At 42.0% G+C, this 23,156-nt stretch overlaps 1 protein-coding gene across 2 annotated transcripts in view; it reads right to left on the minus strand.

The window, feature by feature from the left end:
- The window catches only part of rmdn1 (regulator of microtubule dynamics 1), a 35,847-nt gene that overhangs the window by 3,676 nt on the left and 9,015 nt on the right, over window positions 1-23,156 (minus strand). For both annotated transcript variants that reach the window (XM_043688145.2, XM_043688146.2), the window contains exons 3-8: window positions 13,683-13,770; window positions 7,015-7,174; window positions 6,847-6,936; window positions 5,759-5,814; window positions 5,170-5,257; window positions 958-988 (exon numbers count right to left, since the gene is read on the minus strand). In XM_043688145.2, coding sequence (XP_043544080.1) covers window positions 958-988; window positions 5,170-5,257; window positions 5,759-5,814; window positions 6,847-6,936; window positions 7,015-7,174; window positions 13,683-13,770 — 513 coding nt within the window. The remainder of the gene's footprint in view (window positions 1-957; window positions 989-5,169; window positions 5,258-5,758; window positions 5,815-6,846; window positions 6,937-7,014; window positions 7,175-13,682; window positions 13,771-23,156) is intronic.

Raw genomic sequence — 23,156 nt, forward strand, 5'->3', positions numbered from 1 at the left:
CCTTCCATTTCCAGCAACATCCTGGCTAATCTTTTCTGAACCCTCTCCAATTTAATAATATCCTTCCTAAAGCAGGATGACCAGAAATGTACACAGTGCTCCAGAACAGGCCTCATCAACATCCTGTACAACCTCAACATAACACCCCAAGTCCTATCTAAAGAGCACCCTTCCCACACATGAAGCAAATTTCAAAGGATTATGTACCTGAATCCCTAGGTCTCGGTTCTATAACACAACAGAGTCCTACCAGTAATTGCATTAGTCTTGCCCTTGTTTTTTGCCAAACTTAAACTCCATCTGCTACTCCTCACCCCAGTGACTCAATTATAGAGTAAGTCATACAGCATAGAAATGGACCCTTCGGTCCGACCAGCCCATGCTGACCATAGACCCACTTGGCCCAAATCCCTACAAACATTTCTTAATCAGCTGTACAGCACTGAAACAGACCCGTCAGTGCAATCCATCGATGATTCAGGATATGGACAAAACACCAGCAAGTGGGACTAGACTGCCAACCAAACATCTTGAATTAATCTAGTCCCATTTGTCAACATTTGGCCCATAATCCCTCAAAACCCTTCCTATTAATATACCTGTCCAGATGCCTTTTAAATGTTGTAATCAGCTTCCACCACTTCCTCTGGCAGCTCATTCCATACACACACCTTCCTTTGCATGAACACATTGCCCTTTAGGTCCCTTTTAAATCTTTCCCCTCACCTTAAACCTATGCCATCTACCTTTGGACGCATGTGAACTTTGAAATTATGTCAACTTAAATACTATGAAAGTAATAGGTATGGTACAAGTGATATGATTTAAAGTTTAATACAACATATTTAATTTAACTATACAAATGAAATGCATTTATTAATTTAATACGCAGTATTTAATAGTTCAACGGGATACAATTCTGTGCAACTAGAGGAGTTAGGCTTATTGAGTTCCTACCTTGCTCAGCCTTGTTAAAATATTGGAGTGCCTAAAACAAAAATGACTCAATTTTAGTATCTTCTACAATGTTCTTCAGGCAGTAACATGTGCAACACACAAGCGCCAAGCAATAATTTCCCCTTGACGTATAATGGCAATACAATTCTTGAATCCTCCATCAACCATCAACCAGATGTTAAACTGGACTATGCTTATAAAATACTACAAGTATGGAGAATGTTGCAAGAAGTAAATCACCTCACAATCTCTAAATTCCCTACACCATCAACACATCAGCAATATATTCGAAAACTTGCCTGGATGAAATGTAGCTCTAAAAACACTAAGTTCAACAGATCAAAATATGTTTTTTTATTGGTACCCAATCTACCATCTTAAACATCCATTCCTTCCACTGTCAAAGCAGAGTATCAGTCCTATGCCATATAGAAAATGAACTGCAGTAACGTATTCCTTTGACAACACCTTCCAAAACTACAATCTCTACCTGCTGGATGACAAGGGCAACAGATTAGAGAATATCACCACCTGCAAGTTCCCTTGCAAACTATACACCATCCCAACTTAAAATTATATCATGGTTCTTTCAGTCACTGGGTCAGAAACTTGGAACTTTCTTTGCACCACTGACATAACTACACCAGATGAACCACAGAATTTCCAGAAAGCAGTTCACCACCATCATCTCATTTATGGCAGTTAGGGGTGAGCAGCAAATGTGGGCATTTAAAATGACATCCGATTTAAAATAATTAAGTGCAAAATATGAAATGTATTTCTAATAGAGGCATTGTAATGACAGAGACAGATTAGCATTTTTCTAGAAAGACAAAAATATTTTTAATCATCAAAGTGTCTCTCATGGCTCCATGTCATCCTAAATCATTTTGTTATCATAAGAAACAACAGCAGCTAATTTACACAGAGTAAGATCACACAAGTAGAACTTTAATAGGGACCAAATAATTCACTTTAAATGATGTTGGCTCAGGCATTAAAACTAAGCCAGGCCATTGAACAGAATTCCCCAAATCATCTTCACTCGGTGAGAGACTAGTGGCAGACTGTGGCAACAGCCAGTGGACAGATCACATGGAGGCTCTCTGCGTTGGTCTGCTGCGGACAGCCTTTGGAGGCAGACTGTGATGTTTGTCTTCTTAACTTTGCTTCTTGTTTTCTCTAATCTACAGTCATAATATGTATAGCTAACATAACTTCTTTCTTCTTCGTTTCTCTATTCTGTAACTGAGGGTTGTACCTAGGTCTCTAAGATGATACTATAAGTAGAGACTTATAGACTTTTCACTGTACTCATTTGAGTATGTGATAATAATAAAGCTAATTCAATTCAATTCAAATTACTGGCATGAGGGCTTTTACACCTACCTAAGGGTGGACAGTGCCTTTGTTTAACATATCGTCCAGTGGATTATTTCCTCAGTACTTCACTAGTGGGCTGGTCTGGATTTTGTGTTCTAATTTCTGGAGTGTGTCTCACCTTCTGACTCAGAGGCAAGATTGCTACCAACTAAGCCATCACTGACAAATGAGGAGTCACCTTAAAACCCAATGCTCTGACTGGGTCCAAAAAGACATGTTGATAAACTCCTTGATACTTTCCATTCCTAAATGCAACAGAGAGCCATTTTTTAACCTAACACTGCTCATCAGATGTTAACATTATGTAGCATGTAAACACTTTGCTTCAGCACACCATTACTCCATTACTTTACCTACTATGTTGTACTGACTAATCGAATGATTGATTTATTTATTGTCATGTATACTGAAGTACAGTGAAAGCTTTGTTTACAAGCAATACAGGCAGATCATAGTATGCAAGAATGTACAGATCAAAAAGATTTAGACAGAGGCATACAGGTTACATTGCTTATTGAGGCTAGAGAATCCATTCATCAGTCTAATAATGGTCAGAAAAAAACCTGCCCCTGAACCTGTTATTGCGTATGTTCAGGCTTCTGTATCTCTCCTGCCTGAAGGAATCCCAAGTGCATCTGTATGATGACTATTTTCCCTGTGGTTATTGCTATTCTTGTCGTGTAGCTTGTCCCCTAATTAGGGCCATGATCCAACAGAAGAAATTTAAAATGAAACTTTGGATGGATATATGAATAGGAAGGGTTTGGAGGGATATGGGCCGGGTGCTGGCAGGTGGGACTAGTTTGGGTTGGGATATCTGTTCGGCATGGACAGGTTGGACAGAAGGGTCTGTTTCCATGCTGTACATCTCTATGACTCGAAGTTGTTCAGATTTGATCTAATCTGATCAAACACTGATGTGATCTTACCATTTATAAATTAGTCATTGTTGCTTTATGAATTCTTTGTTAGTTACAAAATACTTTAGGATGTCATGGAGTCATGAAAGACAACTTGTAGATTAATGATTAAAATTGATTTTGTCATTCCAGAGACATGTTAAGCTGTCTCTGTCATTTTGTTGCTTACACTAAAAATGCTGAACGCAGAATGGGCACAGACTCCCTTTAAGCCTAAGCTTTGGGTTCAAGTCCCACTCTAGGATATGAAGGCTACAGAAGGGGTATTCATAACATGGCTAAACAGGTTAATTATCAACTTTTAAATCTTTCCAATCACAATGGCAGGCAGTAAGAGCAGAACAGGCTTCTATTCAGCCATGCTTGATATAGATTAGAGACCTCGAAATATAGCCTCTGGTGACAGACTGGTTCCAGGAGAAATCAGCCATGGAAACATAGATAAATACATGCAAGCACATGGCTGATGAAATTTAACAGAGGGAAGTGTCAAATGTTACATTTTGGAATGGAAGGACTGAAAATATAAATTAAATAGTACCACTTGAAATGTGATGCAAGAGCAAGCAAGAGTTGGGGGTGTCTGGACACAATTCTTAGAAGGTGGCAAGACATGTTGTGCAGATGATTAGAAAATGACACTCAATTTCTGCTGTTGTTAGTGGAGGCACAGAATATAATACTAGAGAACTTAAAGTAAGTCTCAGTACCCTGTTGAATTTTGGGTACCACTTTGAGAAGGACACTAAGATGAGAGGGAGGTTTTGTAGGAGCACATGGACCATTTGTCATTGAATAGAATCAGGGCTGATACGATGTGGAATTTACTCCATCTTCCTCCCTGTCCTCTATCACCCTGGAATCCCCTGTAACTCAGCATTAATAATATTGACACTATCTCCATATCTTGCTGGAGGAGAGAATTCCAAACACTAACAACACTCTAAAAGAGAAAAGTCCCCCTTATTTCAAATAGGAGAACTCTTTTTTTGAAACTGTGCCCCAGTTCTCGAATTATCCACAATGGGAAGTATCCTCTTAGCCTCTAAGGATCTTATGTGTTTCAACAAGATCGCTACTCATGCTTCTAAAGTACAGCAAGTACAGAACCAAATATTTATTTACGAGAATGTCACCATGGATGACTGATTTGAAGTGGAGAGAGTGTGGAAACTGGAATTGTTCTTCTTAGAGTAGGGAAAGTTCAGAGGTCATCAAAAACATGAATGTATTTGGTAGAGTAGGAAAACTGTTTCCAGTGATATAAGCACTTGTAACCCAGGGCCAGGGATTTAAGATAATCAGCAAAAGAACCGAAGGTGAAGTGAAGAAAGTTTTTAAAGAAACATTGTGAGTTGTTAGGGAAGCCGTTTCAATGGTATGTTTCAAAAGGCTAAATACTTGAAGGAAAAATTCTGTGGAACTATGGTAAGGAACAAGCATGTGGACTTATAAACTTGCACTATCAAAGAGACAGAAACTAATAAAAATTGAAAGGACTGCAGATGCTGTAAATCAAAAACAAAAAACAGAAGTTGCTAGAAAAGCTCAGCATGTCTGGCAGCAACTGTGCAGAGAAATCAAAGTTAATATTTCAGGTCTGGTGACCCTTCCTCATAACAGAGGATCACCTGTTTACTCCCTAATATCATTTTCAGTGCATTACATTGCTCTTAGCTGGTCACAGGATGTGGGTGTCACTTGCTCGGCCAGCATTTATTGCTCCATCCGAGTTGCCATTAAGTAATCTGGAAACTACTTTCAACTCAATTTGTGACCCAAAAGACCCAAATGTGAAGGAAACAGAAGCTGTAATCAAAAGGCAACCATTGCAAAAGACCATTACAAATAAATGTTTGCAATTTCAAACGAACGTGCAGAAAGTACTGAGTTATTAGCTTTATTTTACCTCTTCATAAGAGGAGCTTGGTGGTGTGGCAAAGAACATAGCAGCTATTTTCTGTTGGACCCAGGGCAATTCTGCAAATGTAAAACACCTTCAGAGAAATAAATGAGAACAAATAAAACTTTCAACTACATCTTCATAACATGATACAAATGGGATTTTAACACTATCTAATTGACAGGTTACAAACAATCTTCATTTTGCTTGTTGTCTAGTATAATATCAAACGTAACAACAGTGATGTAGGATCAGAGTCTATGCAGTTAAGTATAATAGCTACTTTAACTGCTTCACTCCCAACACACATTGCAGAACATTGCACTCAACAGCATAGTTATCCATTAGTGTTCAGCAGACTTATCTATCAACTTCTAACTAGATACGGCACTGAAGGTAACTGTAAATAAAACAGGAGATTAAACAATTTAGTTTAGTCATATGCTCTTTAACAGTTAGTACAACAAAATGTTTAAAAGCAGCAATGTGAGATACTTGCAGTTCCAGTGATGAATGTTAATGCCTTTTACAAATTTTAAACAATGTTAGAATGAGTCTCAGTAAGTAGAACTGCCCAATACGATAAGGTTCCTACCATAATCCCATTAAATGAATCGATGTTGCATCTTTGGGATTAAGCTCAATAGCTTTCTGAAAGAGAAGAAAAGTTTTTCAAATAATTTTCTATCAAGATTTTATTTCTTCCATTGATAAAAGTAAATTTCACAAAGTCGCCACAGAAGAAATGACCTTTGGTTTTATTAAAAGCTGTTTCTCAATTCAATCTGCTGGTTACAGAATCACAGAATTGTTTCAGCACAGAAAGAGGCCATTTGGTCTTTCGTGTCTGCACTAGCTCACTAAATGAACAATTTTTCTAGTGCCATTCCCCAATCTTCTCCCTATCATTGTACGTTCTTCCTTTCAGATGACAATCTAATTCCCACTTCTCCTGCTTCATATTCTACATGTGAATCTACATCTCCCTTCTAACTAATTAAGGAGACATTAAGGTCTAATTACTGTCCACTCTCTAACCCCAAATTTACTGCCAGGGTGCAAAGTTCATGGAAGACTGACCTGCATCTATTATTCTTTAATTCAGCTCACCTACGCCCAAGTGATAAAACAACAACAGAAATTGCTGAAGAAACTCAGCACGTCTGGCAGCATCTGTGGAGAGAAAGCAGAGCTAACGTTTCAAGTCCGGTGATCCTTCTTCAGACATAAAACTTGCCCTTTCCAAACTTGTCAAGAAGTCCTTAATTACCATACATATCCCAAACCCATTTCCCTCTTCTAGTTCTAAATACTTTGTATCTAGAAATATTGAGCTGTCAGATCTACTTCAATTGAAGTCATGTTTCTGTCAAGAATACATCATTTCCCTTCAGTTTTCTTATTTTTTGTTTTATATATTTACAGCCAAACAACGTAATGCAACCCACTCATATTACTCAAAGACCCTTTCCTCCTCAGTTTTCCCCACTTTCTTTTATTCTCCTTTTTCAAACTTGTTTCTTTTTTAACTATTTTGACATTTCACTGCATTTATTTCTAACTCCTTCCCAAATTACCTCTAATTAGGTTTCTCAATCTTCCCTTTACCAGCAGCAGGGTGACTTTTCACAAAATGAAAATCATGAAAATAAATGTGGTAATAATGGAAGGTTTCACATTTACCTGAAAATGTTCTTTAATGACATATGCATTCGAAATTTTAGTCTTGATACCCTCGTAGTCTCCAACATCACTGATACAAATAGCATACCACTGCACAGATTAAAAACAAATTAAAATCACAAGCAGGTAGAAACTTAAAAAAAAACATTGGAAATAAATATGCATTACCTTATGAGCAGCAAAGCTCAATTCATTTTGCTCCAGCGCTTTTTCAGCAAACTCCAAAGCCTCATATGTCAGCTGTTTCTTCCTTTCCACTGAAGTGCTTTCCAGCTGTGCCAAATCTCTTGACGCACGTGCTAGACGCCACAGTAGCTCATCATTTGTACTAGATAAAACAAGGAATTCAACTTGTCTGTTTTAAATTTCAGTTTTGCAAATGTCCTGCTTCCAATTTTTTTTTCTTTTAATTCAGGACCATATGCCAAGCAGGAAAACACAAATTAACCATTCTGAGGTTAACACTAATGTCATATCTCAATAGAGAACACAGACTTGGATTAAGTTGGCCCACAACTAAAATACATTGGATGAATGTTGAAAGACAACATAAAATAGGGGTGCAGGAGCACAGCGACCTGGGTGTATATGTGCACTGATCATTGAAGGTGGCAGGAAAGGTGGAGAACAGTTTATAAAACATTATAAAATGTTCTCGACTTTATTGATAGGGGCATACAGTATAACAGTAAGGAGGTGATGTTCAAATTACTTAAGATACTTGTCAGAATTCAGCCTGATTATTAAATAGTGTGGGCCCCACATTATAAGAAAGATGTGAATGCATTTGAGAGACTGCAGTAGCAATTTACAAGGTCAGTTCCATGAATGAGAAACTTCAGTAATGAGCATAGTTTGAAGAAGCCGGAGATCGAGGGGTGACCTGGCAGAGGTTTATAAAATCATGAGGGGCATGGAGAGGATAAATAGACAAAGTCTTTTCTCTGGCGTGGGGGAATCCAGAACTAGAGGGCACAGGTTTAGGATGAGAGGAGAAAGATATCAAAGAAACCTATGGGGCAACTTTTCCATGCAGAGGGTGGTGCGTGTATGGAATGAGCTGTCAGAGGAAGTGGTGGAGGCTGGTACAATTACAGCATTTAAAAGGCACCTGGATAAGTATATGAATAGGAAGGGTTTAGAGGGATATGGGGGCATTCTAGCGAAGTTTGCCGATGATACGAAGTTAGGTGGACAGGCAGGTAGTACTGAGGAAGTGGGGAGGCTACAGAAGGATCTAGACAGGTTGGGAGAGTGGTCCAGGAAATGGCTGATGGAATTTAACGTGAGCAAGTGCGAGGTCTTGCACTTTGGCAAAAAGAATAAAAGCATAGACTACTTTCTAAATGGTGAGAAAATTAATAAAGCCAAAGCACAAAGGGATCTGGGAGTCCTAGTCGAGGATTCTCTAAAGGTAAACATGCAGGTTGAGTCCGTGATTAAGAAAGCGAATGCAATGTTGTCTCTTATCTCAAGAGGGTTGGAATATAAAAGCAGAGATGTACTACTAAGACTTTATAAAGCTCTGGTTAAGCCCCATTTGGAGTACTGTGTCCTGTTTTGGTCCCCACACCTCAGGAAGGACATACTGGCACTGGAACGTGTCCAGCGGAGATTCACACGGATGATTCCTGGAATGACAAGTCTAACATATGAGGAACGGCTGAGGATACTGGGATTGTATTCATTGGAGTTTAGAAGATTAAGGGGAGACTTAATAGAGACGTACAAAATAATACATGGCTTGGAAAAGGTGGATGCTAGGAAATTGTTTCCGTTAGACGAGGAGACTAGGACTCGTGGACACAGCCTTAGAATTAGAGGGGGTCATTTCAGAACAGAAATGCGGAGACATTTCTTCAGCCAGAGAGTGGTGGGCCTGTGGAATTCATTGCCACGGAGTGCAGTGGAAGCCGGGACGCTAAATGTCTTCAAGGCCGAGATTGATAGATTCTTGTTGTCTCGAGGAATTAAGGGCTACGGGGAGAACGCTGGTAAGTGGAGCTGAAATGCGCATCAGCCATGATTGAATGGCGGAGTGGACTCGATGGGCCGAATGGCCTTACTTCCACTCCGATGTCTTATGGGCCATGTGGGCCATATGGGTCATAATGGGACTAGATTAGATTGGGACATCTGGTCAGCGTGGATGATTTGGACTGCACGGTTTGTTTCCGTGCAGTACATTTCTATGACTTTAAGTCGGGGTGTTCTCCTTGGGGAAATGGCTGGATATGATTTGGTAAGATTTTCAAAACTGTGAGCTAACTGGACAGAGTAGATAGGGAGAAGCTGTTCCACATGGAAAAGAAAGAAAATGAGAGGGAGAAGAATTAAAGTGATGTACAAACAAAGCAAGAGAAAACCTTTTCACACAGTGAGTAGTTAGGGTATTGATTGTACTGCCTTAAACTAAGGCACTCATGAGGTCATTTGATGATATTTTGGATCGAAGTGGCAGGCTGCAATAGGTGAAAAGGCAGGCGATTGGCACTAAGTAATAAAATCAAATAGTCAAAATTATTTGAATATGCCTACATTTAAAGCAGCTACTGTAAAATCATCTTTATCATTCACACTAGCAAATTATTACTTTGTATATTAAACTGTACAATACCACATGTCTGACACAATTAAATCCTTCTTGGAAATGTGGTGTACATTTTAATGTTAGAAAAAAAACACTCAACTGACTTCCACTGTCTGATGCATTGCAGTAGACCTTTGAGTAAGCATTTTTAATAAAACAGCATTCACAAAGTATGTCAATTCTGATTTTTTTTTATTTTTCTAAATGCAGAAAAATGCTGCATCACTTGAATAAATGACTTCTGATAATAAATGAAATAAAAACAAAGTTGCTGAAAAATCTCAGCAGGTCTGGTAGAACTGGAGTTCTGAAGAAGGGTCACTGGAACCAAAACGTTAACTGATTTCTCTCCACAGATGCTGCCAGGCGTGCTGATATGTTCAAGCAATTTCTGTTTTTGTTTCAGATTCCCACCATCCACAATTCTTTTGGTTTTCTGATAATACATACATGTCACATTCGACATGCAGTTAATACCAGGATTAAGGAAATAAGCACATACGAATTTGAATAAGCAGTTTAATATAGCGAGGTCCTTTCAAGATTCTGACTACTTTTCATTTTGCTACACATGTTCTTGCAAAGACACAAATTAATCTCAACTCTTTTCTGAATGCTTCAAGTAAATCAGTCCAAATTTTGAAATAATAACAGAAAATCTTGGAAATAGTTGGCAGTTCTGCCAACATCTGTGGTAAAGTAAGTCGAATTAACTTTTCAAGTTGATAACGTTTCATCAGAACTGGAAAAAGTTAAAGGTGCAAGAGGTTTTAAGCAAGCAAGGCTATCAAATGTGGATGAGCATGGAAAAGGAATTAAATTTCTGTACCATTATGGAAGATTGGATGCGAGCCTAACAGGTATAGTTAGTAAGTCTGCAGATGACACCAAAATTGGAGGTGTAGTGGACAGCGAAGAAGGTTACCTCAGATTACAACAGGATCTGGACCAGATGGGCAGATGGAGTTTAATTCAGATAAATGCGAGGTGCTGCATTTTGGAAAAGCAAATCTTAGCAAGACATATACACTTAATCGTAAGGTCCTGGAGAGTGTTGCTGGACAAAAAGACCTTGGAGTGCAGGTTCATACCTCCTTGAAAGTGGAGTCGCAGGTAGATAGGATAGTGAAGAAGGCGTTTGGTATGCTTTCGTTTATTGGGCAGAGTATTGAGTACAGGAGTTGGGAGGTCATGTTGCGGCTGTACAGGACATTGGTTAGGCCACTGTTGAAATATTGTGTGCAATCCTGGTCTCCTTCCTATCGGAAAGATGCTCTGAAACATGAAATGGTTCAAAAAACATTTACAAGGATGTTGTCAGGGTTTGAGAATTTGAGCTATGGGGAGAGGCTGAATAGGATGGGGCTGTTTTCCGTGGAGCGTCAGAAGCTGAGGGGTGACCATATAGAGGTTTACAAAATTATCAGGGGCATGGATAGGATAAATAGACAAAGTCTTTTCCCTGGGATCGGGAAGTCCAGAACTAGAAGGCATACTTTTAGGTGAGAGGGGAAAGATATAAAAGGGTCCTAAGGGGCAACTTTTTCACACAGAGGGTGGTATGTGTATGGAATGAGCTGCCAGAGGAAGTGGTGGGGGCTGGTACAATTGCAACATTTAAAAGGCATTTGAATGGGTATATGAATAGGAAGAGTTTGGAGGGAGATGGGCCGGGTGCTGGCAGGTGGGACTAGATTGGGTTGGGATATCTGGTCGGCATGGACGGGTTGGACCTAAGTGTCAGTTTCCATGCTATACATCTCTATGACTCTAAATGGCAGATATTGCAAGAAAAATAGGAATAGTAATGGAACAAGTAAAAAAAAATTGCAAGTATTTCGAGGAGTCGGATATGGGAAGATTATGAACAGTTGCCAGCCGAAAGAAAATATTAAAAAGCAAAAACCTGAAAAGGAAAATAAAATTATAATCTGAAATTGTAATACAGTACGTATTTGTGAATCCAAAAGTCTATAAAATACCAAGTCAACAGATAAGATGGTGTTCCTCAAGTTTACATTGAGGTTCACTGGAAGTGTAAGAGGTTGAGGTCAGAGTTGGAGCAAAATGGAGGATTAAAATTATAGGCAACTTAAAGATTTTTTAAAATTCATTCATGGGAAGTGGGCTTTCCTGACTGGGCCTCATTTACTGGAGAAAGTGAGGTCTGCAGATGCTGGAGATCAGAGATGGAAATGTGTTGCTGTAATTTAATCTAATCTAATCTAGCCCCTACACTTCTCTTGTAGCCACTGTACAAACACAGTGGGCAGTAAATGAGGCCCAGAGATGGAAATGTGTTGCTGGAAAAGCGCAGGTCAGGCAGCATCTAGGGAACAGGAGAATCGATGTTTCGGGCATTAGCCCTTCTTCAGGAATGAGGGAAGAAGGGCTAATGCCCGAAGGAATGAGGGAAGAAGGGCTCATTCCTGAAGAAGGGCTAATGCTCGAAACGTCGATTCTCCTGTTCCCTAGATGCTGCCTGACCTGCTGCGCTTTTCCAGCAACACATTTCCATCTCTGGGCCTCATTTACTGCCCACTGTGTTTGTACAGTGGCTACAAGAGAAGTGTAGGGGCTAGATTAGATTAGATTACATTACAGTGTGGAAACAGGCTCTTCGGCCCAACAAGTCCACACCGACCCGCCGAAGTGTAACCCACCCATACCCCTACTTTTACCCCTTACCTAACACTACGGGCAATTTAGCATGGCCAATTCACCTGACCTGCACATCTTTGGACTGTGGGAGGAAACCGAAGCACCCGGAGGAAACCCACGCAGACACGGGGAGAACGTGCAAACTCCACACAGTCAGTCGCCTGAGGCGGGAATTGAACCCGGGTCTCTGGCGCTGTGAGGCAGCAGTGCTAACCACTGTGCCAACAGCAGGTAAATCATCCCTAACTCACCAAAGCCTACCCACAAGGTACAAGTCATGAATATGATGGAATACTTGTCATTTGATGAGTGCAGCTTCAACAACACTCAATAAGTTTGACACCATTCAAAACAAAGAAGCTTGACACTGTGTTGTACAGTGGCTAGTCTAGTGCAGTTACTGGTCATTGCTAAGTCCCAGGATGTTGAGGTGCCGTCTGTTTGCCTGTCCTTGCACACAAAGTGGCCTGGCAGCAGCACTGAAGGGGTCAGTGAGCTCCAAATTGTACTCCTGAAGTGCTGAATTCTATTAAAAGTTAGTGCCACGATGATGTAGTGAGGCTTGCTAATGCAATGTCTATGGATGGAGGGCATGTGCAACTGCTGCCCATGAAGCTTGCCCTGAGGTGCTGTGAAACGCTAGCTATGGAGCTGCCTGGTACCCGCACAGTGCTCATGTCAGGAATTGTCACCCACTAGTTTCACTCCACTACTTGGAGAAATAGAAAACTGGTTAGAAATGAGGCAAGCTTAGGTAATAATGGGGTGTTAATGAGTGTAAATGGGCCTCTTGCCACTCACTACTGAGATTGTCATCTTGCCAAAAAAGCCTTGCGTAGAGAATCTACCCTTTTCTTCCCCGACATCAACAACCTTGTATTCCAATCTTGCAATATTTCCCCAACTTACTCATCTTTGCCAACACTGCTCAAGGGCTGGCAAATTTCCGATGATGAACTCTTTCTGTCCACAGATGCTATTAAACTTGCTAAACATTTCCAATATTTCACTCGCATATCTGCAGTATTTTATTTTAGTTTCAATTTTAATTTTACTTTGTACTTACATTGGCCAAGAGTTAAGATTAAAGTGGTGCTGAAAATGCACAGCAGGTCAAGCAGCTGCCTGACCTGCTGTGCTTTTCCAGCACCACTCTAATCTTGACTCTGATCTCCAGCATCTGCAGTCCTCACTTTCACCAATATGCCAAGAGTTGTCAACTCTCACGTGAAAAGCATTCATCCTTCTATAGCAAAGAGGTCAACAAAAATTTACCTCTTGTACTAAGCCACTGACAATAATTAACTCAAATATATATGTACAACTTGGATTTAAAGTCAATGCATGTAATTAATACTGAAGTTTAATTTGAGCTGAAGATATCCACAGGTGACTAAAAAGCACCAGTAAAGCACACTTGATTTGCTTCTACTTAATAGTAAGCAATCCCTCTTTGAGGGTTCAAGATATTAATGGCATTCCATGGTTTACAAACTCAGTTCAAAGAAACATTAGACAGAGAACACCGAGTGGCAGGTAATTAACACAGCTGAATGCTTCATGTATACGTTGGTTGAGAGATTACCTGTTCTTGTGTTCAATAAGGAGGTGATAAAGTTTTTCCACTTCTCCAGTGCCATAAAGATAGTCAGCACGGTCTATAATTTCTTCCACTGGAAATCCAAAGAATAATTGATATCACACAAAACATTGTCTTATATATGTAACAGTTAAAAATTGCAGATATTTCCAGGAGCATCATGCATTTATCAAATCACAAGACTGTGAAACTCTTGAGTAGTAAAGCAATACTGCAGGTTATAAAATCTGTAAGCAATTTTAAGGACAAACTTGATTGAGTTTTTGAGAAAGTTACCAAAAAGATTTTGGTACAGTACAGTAGACATTGTTTACTTGAATTTTAATAAAGCCTTTGACAAGGTTCTGCATGGTAGACTAATTAGTAAAGTTAAGTCATGTACAAATCAAGATGAGCTTGTCAATTGGACACATAATTGACTTAAAGGCAGGAGACAGAGTGGTAGCGAAGGGTTGCTTTTCCGACTGGAGACCTGTTCCACAGGGATCGGTTCTGGGTCATCATTTATTGAGCATTGTAAGTGGTTCAATATTGTAATATCTGCCCAAGAGTCACAGCACTACAAAAGATATACAGATGATTCCTCACTTTGCTAAGATAGCAATACCAATTAGGATAAACATGTCACTGGAGCATTGCAAGCTTATTAGATTTAACTTATGTAATACCCATGCTAAATACAAAAATGACTTTTTTAAAAAGTCAACACATAAAATATTCTTTCATCTGTATAATATTGTGAAAATAAAAGGTTACATTGAACATGCTACGTTACTAATATTATTTCACTCAGTTTATTCTATCTGATTCCCTGGTTGCATCGATGTAATGCCTAATGTTACATCCATTATCACAGATACGAAAACAGCATCACATCATGAAATATTTTTCTTCAAGACAACACACTGTATGACAAGAAAGTTATACTAATCTGCTCAATTTAAACATTAGTTTATTTAATGTGGTATCTGAAAGGTAATACACAAGTAGCACAGAGTTACAATTCATACTCCATTAACGGAAATCAAGCCCCGCTAATCCCAAAGTTCCTCTAATCCCGCCTCATTCCTATCCAAGGTCCTAGACAGACTGGCTGCACTGTTGACAATGTGCTCTTTTCTACACTGGGGAGACTAGGCATGACTTCTTTGCAGGACAACTACATTCTGCCTGTGTAAATGATCCTGAGCTTCCAGTTGCTTGCCACTTCAACACATGTTCCCTGACCAAGGTTAACTGCCACAGCAAGACTTAAACCACTTGGGAACCCAGCTCCAGAGGTGTGTATTAATATCTCTGATCAATTTGATTCGAAAATATCTTACAGATTTGAAGCGGCTCTTGTGCCACAGTGGTAATCTCCCTGCCTCTGAGCCAGGAGGCTCAGGATCAAGTCCTAACTGCTCCAGAGATGTGTGATAGAATTAGAAAATTTGATTAGAAAATTAAAGTAAAAACCATACTAGATTTGACTGCCTAAGAGACTGAAAGAAGAATTTTCTAAAACACCATTTTCTCATATTGCTCCTTCAAGTGTGTGCCTATGAGGAGATAACATAGCTAAGTTACAGGTAGGAAACAGAGCTAAGTATCTAATCATGATGCTTCAGTAGTCCTGTGCAGGAAGCATACTCAATGAATCAAACTGAGCTAACAGCTTGCAAAAATGGAGCTTAATGGCTAAAGAGCTGTGCAGAATCTCCCAAGCTAGCTACATTAGATCTGGTTTGTCAGGGCATTGCTTAACATATTACTAACACTTGCAAACATTTTGCCTGCAGCACCCACTGTTTCTCACAGCAAACAGCAGAAACTATTTGAGAGATTTGTTGGTAACATACTCAAAAATAGTAAGGAACCAGAAGACAGATTTAAAGTGAATGGTAAAAGAAGCAGAGAGAAGTTGAAGAGTTTTTTTTTATTATGCACCAAGTTATGTAGTACTGTATATTTTTTCATGCTTTAAAGTAAGTTGTGTGTTTGCATTTGTCCTCATTAATATTCTCACTAGGAGCACCATTTGCAACAAGGGGAGTAGCACTGGTGCATATCATGGGAAACTGCGGATAATGCAAGTTAGAGAACGTATTGGGATATATTAATAGGATTGGATGAGAAGAGGCTTGGGTCGATCCTACAGACCAACTATACCAAAAATATCATTCCTAAGTATTTCTATTTATGGTGTCAATCACTCCATAAGTGCTCTTAGCATCTCTCATTGTTCTATACTACTTCCAATGAAAGAGACTCTCCACTGCTGTAACCTAGAGATATCTACTTCCTCAATCGTTCTGAAGATGGACCCAATCAGTAAGTATGATCAGCTTTACATCGTTCAGTTATTGCGACTAGTCTCTTGCACAAGAAAGGGCACCGAGGGATTGACAATAAATGCTGGCCAAGCCAGCACCAGTCACATCCAGAAAACACACAACTTCAACTTACAAAAATAAAAGTAAAATATTGCACATACTGGAGCTCTGAAACTTAAACTGAAAGTGCTGGAGAAATTCAGGAGATTTGGCAGTATCTTTGGAGATAGAAACAAAATTAACATTTCAAGTTTAATGTTACTGGTCTTTGGAAATCAGATTGGTTCATTGGGCTCTGAAGTCATTTTTGACTTGAAATGCTACATTTGTTTCTTTCTCGATAGCTACTACGATCTCCACGTCCTTTCTTCTCTAGAGCGTCTGACTCAGCTGCTGCTTTGTTGCAAACTGACTTATCACAGTCATACAAAGACCAAAAAAAATCTAATGCAGGAAGTGAAAGGCATGTTTCAAACTAAAGCATTGCTACTTGATTTGGAACAATGATAAAAATTCCTGAATTGCTTCACAATTGAAGAATTTATGTAGCAATCCTGAACTTGAAAGATTCATAATTTCTCTTCCTGCTAATATGCTTGGAAAGGCAGTGGATTGAACTATTATAATATTCAGACTCTCAGTATTTTCCACAGCTCTAGTGTATTCCCCATTTAGAGGAGAAAGTGAGGTCTGCAGATGCTGGAGATCAAAGTTGAAACTTTATTGCTGGAACAGCACAGCAGGTCAGGCAGCATCCAGGGAACAGGAGATTCGACGTTTCGGGCACAGGCCCTTCTTCAGGAATGAGCAGAGAGTGTTCAGCAGGAGAAGATAAAAGGTAGGGAGGAGGGACTTGGAGGAGGGGCGTTGGAAATGTGATAGGTGGAAAGAGGTCAAGGTGAGGGTGATAGGTCGGAGTAGGATGGAGGCGGAGAGGTCAAGAAGAAGACTGCAGGTCAGGAAGGCGGTGCCGGGCTGGAGGGATTCGGCTGAGACAAGGTGGGGGGAGGGGGGATGAAGAAACTGGTGAAGTCCAAGTTCATCCCCTGTGGTTGGAGGGTTCCCAGTCGGAAGATAAGACGCTCCTCCTCCGACCGTCGCGTTGTTGTGGTTTGGCGGTGGATGAGTCCAATGACCTGCATATCCTCGGTGGAGTGGGAGGGGGAGTTGAAATGCTGTGCTACAGGGTGGTTGGGTTGGTTCGTCCGGGTGGCCCAGAGGTGCTCTCTGAATCGCTCCGCAAGTAGGCGGCCTGTCTCCCCAATATAGAGGAGGCCACACCGGCTGCAGCGGATGCAGTAGATGATGTGGGTGGAGGTGCAGGTGAATCTGTGGCGGATATGGAAGTTTCCTTTGGGGCCTTGGAGGGAGGTGAGGGGGGAGGTGTGGGCGCAAGTGTTGCACCTCCTGCGGTTGCAAGGGAAGGTGCCGGGAGTGGAGGTTGGGTCGGTGGGGGGTGTGGATCTGACAAGGGAGTCGCGGAGGGAGTGGTCTCTACGGAAAGCTGATAGGGGAGGGGAGGGAAATATATCCTTGGTGCTGGGGTCTGTTTGGAGGTGGCGGAAGTGACGGCGGATGATGCGCTGTACATGGAGATTGGTGGGGTGGTAGGTGAGGACCAGTGGGGTTCTGTCCTGGTGGCGGTTGGAGGGGCGGGGCTCAAGGGCGGAGGAGCGGGAAGTGGAGGAGATGCGGTGGAGGGCACCGTCGACCACGTCGGGGGGGAAAATTGCGGTCCTTGAAGAAGGAGGCCATCTGTGTTGTACGTATTTTGAACTGGTCCTCCTGGGAGCAGATGCGGCGGAGACGAAGGAATTGGGAGAATGGGATGGCGTTTTTACAGGGGGCAGGATGGGAGGAGGTATAGTCCAGGTAGCTGTGGGGGTCGGTTGGTTTGTAGTAGATGTCCGTGTTGATTCGGTCGCCTGAGATAGAAACAGAAAGGTCTAGGAAGGGGAGGGAGGAGTCCGAGACTGTCCAGGTGAATTTGAGGTCGGGGTGGAAGGTGTTAGTGTAGTGGATGAACTGTTCAACCTCCTCGTGGGAGCACGAGGTAGCGCCGATACAGTCATCAATGTAGCGAAGGAACCTCCACTCCCGGCACCTTCCCTTGCAACCGCAGGAGGTGCAACACTTGCGCCCACACCTCCCCCCTCACTTCTCTCCAAGGCCCCAAAGGAAACTTCCATATCCGCCACAGATTCACCTGCACCTCCACCCACATCATCTACTGCATCCGCTGCAGCCGGTGTGGCCTTCTCTATATTGGGGAGACAGGCCGCCTACTTGCGGAGCGATTCAGAGAGCACCTCTGGGCCACCCGGACGAACCAACCCAACCAACCTGTGGCACAGCTTTTCAACTCCCCCTCCCACTCCACCGAGGATATGCAGGTCATTGGACTCATCCACCGCCAAACCACAACAACGCGACGGTCGGAGGAGGAGGAGCGTCTTATCTTCCGACTGGGAACCCTCCAACCACAGGGGATGAACTTGGACTTCACCAGTTTCTTCATCCCCCCTCCCCCCACCTTGTCTCAGCTGAATCCCTCCAGCCCGGCACCGCCTTCCTGACCTGCAGTCTTCTTCTTGACCTCTCCGCCTCCATCCTACTCCGACCTATCACCCTCACCTTGACCTCTTTCCACCTATCACATTTCCAACGCCCCTCCTCCAAGTCCCTCCTCCCTACCTTTTATCTTCTCCTGCTGAACACTCTCTGCTCATTCCTGAAGAAGGGCCTGTGCCCGAAACGTCGAATCTCCTGTTCCCTGGATGCTGCCTGACCTGCTGTGCTGTTCCAGCAATAAAGTTTCAACCTATTCCCCATTTCGTTGACAAACTGATTTCAGTTCACATATTTCTATTTCTAACCAATAGATGGCAGTATTGCAACACTGATCAAATTGCTGTTTTTTTAAGAAATGCAAATAGGAAATCTATAACAGATAAAAGAACACTTGTGGCACAGTGGTAGTGTCCCTATCCCTGGGCCACAAGTCTGAGTTCAAGTCTCACCTGCTCAGCAAATGCCTGTCATAGTACATCCATGATTTGGAGGTGCCAGTGTTGGACTGGGGTGGACAAAGTTAAAAATCACACAACACCAAGTTATAGCCCAACAGGTTTATTTGGAAGCACTAGCTTTTGGAGCGCTGCCCCTTCATCAGATGGTTCTTCATCATCCTTCATCAACCACCTGATGAAGGAGCAGTGCTCCGAAAGCTAGTGCTTCCAAATAAACATGTTGGACTATAACCTGTTGTGTGATCTTTCCCATAATACGTTGCATTGGGGTGCAGGTCTCTGGGACAAAGTGTGTCCCTGTTGCACAGAAGGGAAAGGGGGTAAGGAGGACAGTGTTAGTCACTGGGGACTCAATAATTAGAAGGTTTGTTGGGAACAAAAGAGACTCACTGTTGGTGTGTTGCCTCCCAGGTGCCAGAGTCTGTGATGTCTCAGATAATGTCTTTAGGGTCCTGAAGGTAGAGGATGACCAGCCCCAAGTCATGGTCCACATAGGTACCAATGACATAGGTAGAAAGAGGGTTAGGGATGTAAGACAGGATTTCGGTGTGGACTTGTTGGGCCGAAGGGCCTGTTTCCATACTGTAGGGTATTTAATCTTCAGGGAGCTAGGGTGGAAGCTGAGAACTAGAAGAAAAAGAGTTGTTATCTCTGGTTTGTTACCCGTGCCATGTGATAGTGAGGTAAGGAACAGAGAGAGATATCAGCTAAACATGTGGCTGCAGGGATGGTGCAGGAGGAAGGGTTTCAGATATATGGATAATCGGGGCACATTCTTGGGACCTCTACAAACAGGACGGTCTTCACTTGAACCAGAGGGGTACTAATATCCTGGGTGGGAAATTTGCTGGTGCTATTCGGATGGGTTGAAACTAGCTCAGCAGGGCTATGGGAATCTGATGTGTAGTTGCAGTGCACAGGAGGATGAGAGTAGGGAGGCCAGGGACAGGATTTCACGGTCACAAGAACGTGCTGGCAGACAGCAAGCTGGTTTGGAGTGTGTCTACTTCAACGCCAGACGTATCCGAAATAAGATAGGTGAGCTATCTTATTGTTGTGGCCATTTTGGAGACATGCTTCGAGCAGGGTGAGGAATGGATGTTGCAGGTTCCATGGTTTAGATCTTTCATTAAGATCAGGGAAGGTGGTAAAATAGGGGGAGGTGTGGCCTTGTTAGTCAAGGACAGTATAATGGTGGCTGAAAGAACTTTTGACGACGACTTGTCTACTGAGGTATGTGTGCTGAGGTTAGAAACAGGAGAGGAGAGGTCACACTGCTGGGAGCTTTTTATAGGTCTCTGCAAAGTTCCATGGATGTGGAGGAGTGGATTGGCCAAACAATTCTGGGTTGGAGTGAAAGGAACAGGGTCATCATTATGGGGGACTTTAACTTCCCCATCATTGGCTGGAAATGCTATAACTCTCATACATCGGGTGAATTGGTTTTTGTCCAATGTGTGCAGGAGGGTTTCCTGACACAGTATGTCGAAGGGCCGACAAGAGGGGAGGCTGCACGGGATCTGGTACTTGGTAATGAACCAGGCCAGGTGCATGATTTAGTGGTAGGTGAGCACTTTGGAGAAAGTGACCATAATTCGGTTATGTTTAGTTTAGCGATGGAAAGGGATAGGTACATGTCACAGAGCAAGAGTTACAGATGGGGGAAGGATAATTATAATCCAATTAGGCAAGACTTAGGAGGCATAGAATGGGGTAGCAAAATGCAGGAGATGAGACAATAGAAATGTGGAGCTGGTTTAAGGAACAGGTATTGCATGTCCTTGATAGGTATGTCCCTGTCAGGCAGGGAGGAAGTGATAAGATAAGGAACCGTGGTTTACCACAGAAATTGTACGTCTTGTTAAGCGGAAGAGGGAGGCTTATGTGATATTGAGACAGGATGGTTCAGATGAGGTGATGGAGAGTTACAGGATTAGCTAAGAAGGAATTAAAGAGAGTTAAGAAGATCAAGGAGGGGACATGAGCAGTCTTTAGCAGGTAGAATAAAGGAGAACCCTCAAGCTTTTATAGGTATGTGAGGAATAAAAGGATGATGAGGGTAGGAATACGGCCTGTCAAAGACAGAAATGGGAAGTTGTGTGTGGACCCTGTGGAGATTGAAGAGGTGCTAAACGAATATTTCTCATCGGTTTTCACTCAAGAAAAGGAGAATATTGTAGGGAAGACTGAGATATGAGATATAAGACTAGAAAGGATTAAGGTTAGTAAGGGGTGGTGTTATCAATTCTAGAAGGAGTAAAAGTAGACAAGTCCCCTGGGCCGGATGGGATTTGTCTGAGGATTCTCTGGGAAGCTCGGGAGGAGATGGCAGAGCCTTTGGCCTTGATCTTTGAGTCGTCATTGCCTACAGGTTTGGTATTAGAGGACTGGAGGATTGCAAATTATGTGCCCTTGTTCAACAGGGGCAGTAGAGATGACCCAGGTAATTATAGACCAGTGAGGCTTAGGTCTGTTGTAGGAAAAGTTTTGGAAAGGGTTATAAGAGATACGATTTATTATCATCTAGCAAGCAACAATTAGAGATCGTCAACATGATTTTGTCAAGGGCAAGTCATGTCTCACAAACCTCATTGAGTTTTTGAGAAGGTGACCCTGTGGATGAGGCAGTTGACAAGGTGTACATGGACTTCAGTAAAGCCTTTGATAAGGTTCCACATGATAGGCTTTTGGAGAAAATGCGGAGGGATTGAAGGTGATTTAGCAGTTTGAATAAGAAACTGGCTTTCTGTAAGAAGGCAGTGAGTGGTGGTTGATGGAAAATATTCAGCCTGGAGTCCGGTTACTAGTGGTGTGCCACAAGGATCTGTTTTGGGACCACTGCTGTTTGCTATTTTTATAAATGACTTAGACACAGGCATAGGTGGATGGGTTAGTAAGTTTGCAGATGACACTAAAAGCGGTGGAGTGGTGGACAGTGTGGAAGAATGTTGCAGGGTGGAGGGGGACTTGGATAAACTGCAGAATTGGGCTGAAAGATGGCAAATGGAGTTCAATGCAGATAAATGTGAGGTGATTCACTTTGGGAAGAATAACAGGAAGGCAGAATACTGGGTGAATGGCAAGATTCTGGATGTGCAGAGGGATCTTGGGAGTCCATGTACATAGATCCCTGAATGTTGCTACCCAGGTTGATACTGCTATTAAGAAGGCACACGGTGTGTTAGGTTTTACTGGTAGAGGGATTGAGTTCTGGAGCCATGATGTCATGCTGAACTGTACAAGACGCTAGCGCGGCTGCACTTGGAGTATTATGTACAGTTCTGGTCACACCATTTCAGGAAGGATGTGGAAGCATTGAAAAAGCTGCAGTGGAGATGTACCAGGATGTTGCCTGGTCTGAAGTGTAGGTCTTATGAGGAAAGGCTGAGGGACTTGGGCTGTTCTCATTGGAGAGAGGAAGGCTAAGAGGGGATTTAATAGAGACAAACAAGGTGATCAGAGGATTAGATAGGGTGGACAGTGAGAGTCTTTTTCCAAGGATGACGACATTGGCTTGTATGATAGATTTAAGACAGATGTCAGAGGCAGATCTTTACTCAGAGAGTGATAAAGGCGTGGGATGCCCTACCTGCCAATGTAATTAACTCAGTTTCATTAGGGGCATTTAAACAGTCCTTGGATAAGCATATGGATGATGATGGGATAGTATAGGTGATGGGCTTAGATTAGTTCACCGGTCGGCGCAACATCGAGGGCCTAAGGGCCTGTTCTGTGCTGTATTGTTTTATGTATGTAATACATCCAAACAAGTTGATAAAAAATATTTTAGAGTATCAGGTCCTTCAAGGCCATCCTATCGTCATGTTGCATATTATATGGCTGTGACTCCAGTCACATTTTCCCTGACCCCCTCCCCCCACCTCACATCCAAAACAGAGACATAGCCACCCACTCCCAACAGCACCGCACCAATTTCTTGGGAGAGACAAAATAAAAGAAATCCAATGACTAATCTAGGAAAAAAAGGACAAATTTCTTGCCAATCTTTAAAGCAAGAAAACAAATTTTGTGGCACTACAATGACTGGGAGTTACCTCCCTCACGTGCCAACCATTTTCTATAAATTAGGTTGACTACTCTCAAGAATTTAAGCA

The sequence above is a fragment of the Chiloscyllium plagiosum genome, unplaced genomic scaffold, assembly GCF_037043375.1.
Source record: "Chiloscyllium plagiosum isolate Xiang-an unplaced genomic scaffold, Cpla_swu_hap1 HiC_scaffold_4, whole genome shotgun sequence".
Lineage (NCBI taxonomy): Eukaryota > Metazoa > Chordata > Chondrichthyes > Orectolobiformes > Hemiscylliidae > Chiloscyllium > Chiloscyllium plagiosum.